Source organism: Raphanus sativus, unplaced genomic scaffold (genome assembly GCF_000801105.2).
Source record: "Raphanus sativus cultivar WK10039 unplaced genomic scaffold, ASM80110v3 Scaffold4148, whole genome shotgun sequence".
NCBI classification, from domain to species: Eukaryota; Viridiplantae; Streptophyta; class Magnoliopsida; order Brassicales; family Brassicaceae; genus Raphanus; species Raphanus sativus.
Genome location: NW_026619450.1, coordinates 3446 through 8256, shown reverse-complemented (window position 1 = coordinate 8256; position 4811 = coordinate 3446). Strand labels below are relative to the sequence as shown.

Below are 4811 nucleotides of genomic sequence, written 5' to 3'. Positions count from 1 at the left end.
TAGATTGTTCTATAAATAAATACAAATACAATAATATAAATATATAATAAGAAGTGAGAAATACATATAACAGTTTTAAGCAATTGATTAATTATAACATGTAAACTATAAAACTATTATATTTAAAATAATTATATAAATATTTAGATTTATGATTAATGTTTAAAATATATACCACTAAAAATTTAAAATAAATATATTTTATATAAAACTGAAAACAAATATCTGCGCGATCAAAATACTTATAGAGTGGTTAAGCATGTATGTGCATACAAAATGTCTAGTAAAAATAAAAATCAAACATTGAATAAAGATTAGAAATTAAAAAGCAAACATTGAATAAAGATTAATTACAATAATGCATAGACTACAATGTCATCAGTCGTTGCATAGCATGCGGAAATTATGGCCTGAGATCATGAAGAGTTTGGACATGCTAATTTGTTGTTTTTTTTTGAGAAAAAAATGTCCATGTTAATTTGTTTCTTTCTTTCTCTTTTTTATTTCTTTTCAAAAGTGAAACTTATACTAGTAAGAATTTGGACAAATGTCAAACAATGACGGGAGATAATCCCCCATATGTGAATCTACGAACATGTTCTATCGTTATAAAAACAACCGACCAGATTGTGATTTGTTATAGATATTTGTGATCTAAATCTTATCGAGACCAACTCACAAATCTCAAAAATTTAATAGTTTTTTACTTGAGTAAGACCATACGTATGGTCGATAAAAGAGACGACAAGTTCTGGATGGGTCGTATGCAATTAAGAACATCATTGATTGCAAATTTCTCTAAACATACGAATATAAAAAAAAAAAAACATACGAATATCAACCAAAATTCTCAAAATCATTTTAACGTGTCTTTATTATTCTTTTTTACCTGGAGAATACCTTATGTTATATGGGTCGACGACCAAAGTAATGCTCCTCACATGTAATGATTTTTCTGTGGTTACATGCGGTTTCTCCGCGTTTCATACAATAGGGAACAAAATCGATATTAGATGTGTTGTTAGATTTGTTTTCATAGAAAATTGACAAGTGACATTATCTTTTATTTTGTATGATTTTGATTATTTCTTTCGTCGAAGTACCAACAACGCACATGGGATTTCGAACAATTTCTTCTTGAGAATATTCTGAAAAAGTAATATTTATTGTTTATCGTATTAGTTATATCATGTTTGAAATTCTACATAGTTAGTGTCATAATCTTCGACCGGTATATGATTAACCGATGTTGTCAAAAAATGATTAACCGATAACAATAGACTAGGATATTTGATAGTTTCTCGATTGGTATTTTTTTTGAATTTTATTAAATTGCTATTATTAAGAAGTTGACAAAATGAAATAACTACTAATCAGAAATTATATTCTTGCGCAATGACTATACCATTATATATAGGTTTCCCCAACCGAAAGAAACAGAATGATTGAATGTTATGTAGTGTATGTAAGTTTCTAACAATTGTTACCTAAGATCGACCTAACATACCACAATATAGCATGTCATTAAAAAAATGCAATTAACGAAAATCATGTTAGGTGGGATTTTATGGCCTAAAGCCACTATACCTTATAACCGGATTTTTTAAGATAATTAAAATCAGTCATGTGTTTTGTTTTTCAAATTCTAAGACTGTTTATGTTTCGTTTTACTATCCTTACTATCCATGGCTTTCAAAAACAATCATTTTTAGTACATGTTTGGTTCCATTGGACATTAAGTTGATCAATCACTAAATCTGAGTATTTGAATAAATTCATCCGCTTCCTCTGCTTTCGTTAACCGGCATTACAATTTCATTATTTAGGACTATTTAAAGATGCAAGTTACCAATTTTATAAGGTTATAAATTTATAATGGTATATGTTCTAACCTGCGTTAGTTAATGATCACTGGAGGCAAATGAGAATGTATCAAAATGAGAAAGTATTACACGTATTCATGTATTATTTATACGTGAAAATATATACCAACTTAACTTAATAAATGTGGAAAAGGTTCGAAATGAAGTAAATCAAAGTGAGTAAATTCATAGCCAACATTTATATAATGCAAAAGATATCAAACTTAAGAAACTATGAGATGTACTTATCTCTTACAATACACGCGCAGCTTGCCAGCTTTCGCTGACATTACAAGAGGAATATATATATAAATAGCCATTGCAAATACAAATCTGGATCCAGTGCACTTAACTAGTAACACTCATCCAAAAGAAAAAAATTGCAACAGGCTCTCAAAGAACCACACACATATGATTAATAAAATAAAATATAGTTATATGAAATGAGAAAGAATATAGTGATGTAAATATTTTGGAAAATGTTACATTTTCCAAAATATTAAAAAGCGAATTATTTATATAAATATGAAGATTTGTGTGCCTTAAACATGGGACGATGAATTAATTTCATCGTTCATCGGGTACACGGTCGGTCCATGACACCCGGAAAACCCAGTTAGAGACAGTCCTCTTCCTCAATTTCTTGATCCTCTCATGGCTGCTCTTTGACATCACTCTCCTACTATCAGTTGACTCCACGTATTCTTTGAGCCTTTTCATCGCCAAATCGAGTGTCTCTTCACTCATGTTAGCGAAACACACCCTAAACCAACCCGGTTCAGTACAATGACACGATGAACCGGGTGAAATGTTAAGTTTCACTTCGTATACAATCTTTTTCCATAGCTCAAGCTCTGCTTCGAATGTGTTTGTGTCCAAGAGATGTCTCATGTCGACCCAGCAAAACAAACCAGCGTTGCTTTTAAGACAAGTAACCCCTGCAGCTTCAAGACCAGACACGAGTTGCTTTTGACGAATCTTGAGTCTTTTCTGGTTCTCGTTGAGGTATGTTCCTGTGAACTTCTTGTCGGAAAGCAATGCAGAGAGAAGGTATTGTGTTTGGGAAGAAACGAGGCCGAAACTCGACATCTTTGTCGCAGCCGAAACAACTATTTCGTCGTTGGAGTATATTGCTCCAACGCGAAAACCAGGTAAACCGAGATCTTTGGAAAGACTGTAAACGACATGAACTCGTTTGGAGACTTCACTGTTCTCGAGTTTCTTGTCTTTTAAGACATCCATGACACTAACGAATTGTTCAAACCCAAAAACTGTACCTGAATAGATCTCGTCGCTTATGAGATGAATGTCTTTGGAAGTTATGAAGTCAACGAGAAGGTTAAGTTCTCTTCTGGTCAACATTGTGCCAAGTGGGTTAGATGGGTTGGTAACAAGAACTCCTTTGACTTTAAGATCAAGCTTCTGAGCTTGTTGATAAGCTTGTTGAAGAGCTGATTCTGTTATTTGGAACCCATTAGAGCTCGAGCAATGAATCGGTACGATCTCTGCTCCCGTTCTCCATTTCAAATCCCTATCAAATCTGTACACATAAAGCGAATCAAATGTCAGCTCATGTTTCTTGGGAGTCAAGTAAAGATTTAACCAACATAATTAGGGTTTGGAAATTACCCTGGATAGTAAGGAGTGGGTAAAAGAAAAGCATCGCCGGTTTCCGCTAGACAAAACATGAGAGTTTCGTTGGCAGAGGTTGAACCAGCAGCTAGGACAATCTTGCTTGGATCAAATGTTACTCTATTACCTCTTATTTCCTCCATAAACTCTGCCAAAGCCTGTGGACAGGTAAACCATATTAGATTAATTGTGTCTTAAGTTTTATATATATATTGGAAATATGAGGGGGTACCATTTTAGTTACTTAATTACCTTCTTGAATTCGGGTAGGCCATGATAGTCTTGGAAGAGAGCAAGTTCTTTGAAAATGGATTGGCCGTCCTTCTTGAGAGCGGCTGCGTCCGGATTCTTAGCTAACCATGTCTCTATGAGATCAAAACATAGCTGCATACAAAGAAAATCATATATTAAGTACCAAAAAATATTGAGTAATGATTTGTCGATTGGTTAAAAACTTGAAGTTATATATTTACCTGATTTTCGGCAAGACCCATTTGAATAATCCCATTAGGGTTCTTGATTTCGTCGTAAGGGTTCTTCTCGTATTCTTCCCATCCCAAGAAGTAGGAAGAGTCTTGTCCATGAGCATTGCTTGTCACTTTTGTCGACAACTGTTTCATTTTTTGTATATACAAAAGATTTTTTTTTTGTTTCTAATGAGAGATGACCAATGAAGAATAAGAGATTGGTTGTTGGAGAAAGAGATGTTGAATTAGGGTTTGGTTAGTTGGTGAAGAGTGAGATGTGGAATGTAGATGCTTGAGGTCTGTGGGATGTATATATACATTTTTTCCTTAGAAATTTTGTCTCCACATTTGAGAGACAACTTCCGTTTTTTACTTGACGTATCTAATAATCTATCAGTTATTATTATTGTCATTACGAGCTTAAACATTCAAGATTTTGGCACTAAAAATATTCAAAATACTGCTTCATTTGTTGTTTTAGTTTTATGATTTTTTTATATAAACTAAGATTTGGCTAATCTTACACAAATCTAAACATATCTTTTAAGTATATTTAAGCTAAATACCTCACTATCTTTTTCCATTTGAAAAAAGTTTGTGTGGACAGAAGAAACAAACCAAACCAGTCAAACCCAGATCACCCCAAACCATTCGGTCAAAAGTTCTATCAATCAAACAGTTTGGTCTGGATTGGTTTCAAATTGAACCGAATGGAAAAACCAATACGCTTATTTTATTAAATTACCTAAATATATTAGTAATATTAACTTTAAGGATAATTAACCATCTAACTTAAATAACTAAATATAATTTTATACATTTTACTTCTATAGAAAATACAACTAACAAC

General features: G+C 32.6%; 1 protein-coding gene across 1 annotated transcript; it reads right to left on the bottom strand.

Moving 5' to 3' along the window:
* Window positions 1–2235: 2235 nt before the first annotated feature.
* Window positions 2236–4248, bottom strand: LOC130507193 (1-aminocyclopropane-1-carboxylate synthase 9-like). The gene is made up of 4 exons (XM_057001909.1): window positions 3968–4248; window positions 3747–3878; window positions 3492–3652; window positions 2236–3402 (listed from the first exon to the last, which is right to left on the bottom strand). Exons 1-4 carry the CDS (start codon window positions 4112–4114, stop codon window positions 2430–2432), a joined length of 1413 nt encoding a protein of 470 aa, XP_056857889.1. The 5' UTR covers window positions 4115–4248; the 3' UTR covers window positions 2236–2429.
* Window positions 4249–4811: the final 563 nt, after the last annotated feature.

Coding starts and splice junctions, on each gene's coding strand:
- LOC130507193 (XM_057001909.1), bottom strand. CDS start 4,114: ATGAAACAGTTGTCGACAAAAGTGACAAGCAATGCTCATGGACAAGAC. Junction 3,653..3,746: donor GCCTACCCGAATTCAAGAAG/GTAATTAAGTAA, acceptor ACCTGTCCACAG/GCTTTGGCAGAGTTTATGGA. Junction 3,403..3,491: donor CCCACTCCTTACTATCCAGG/GTAATTTCCAAA, acceptor TTATGTGTACAG/ATTTGATAGGGATTTGAAAT.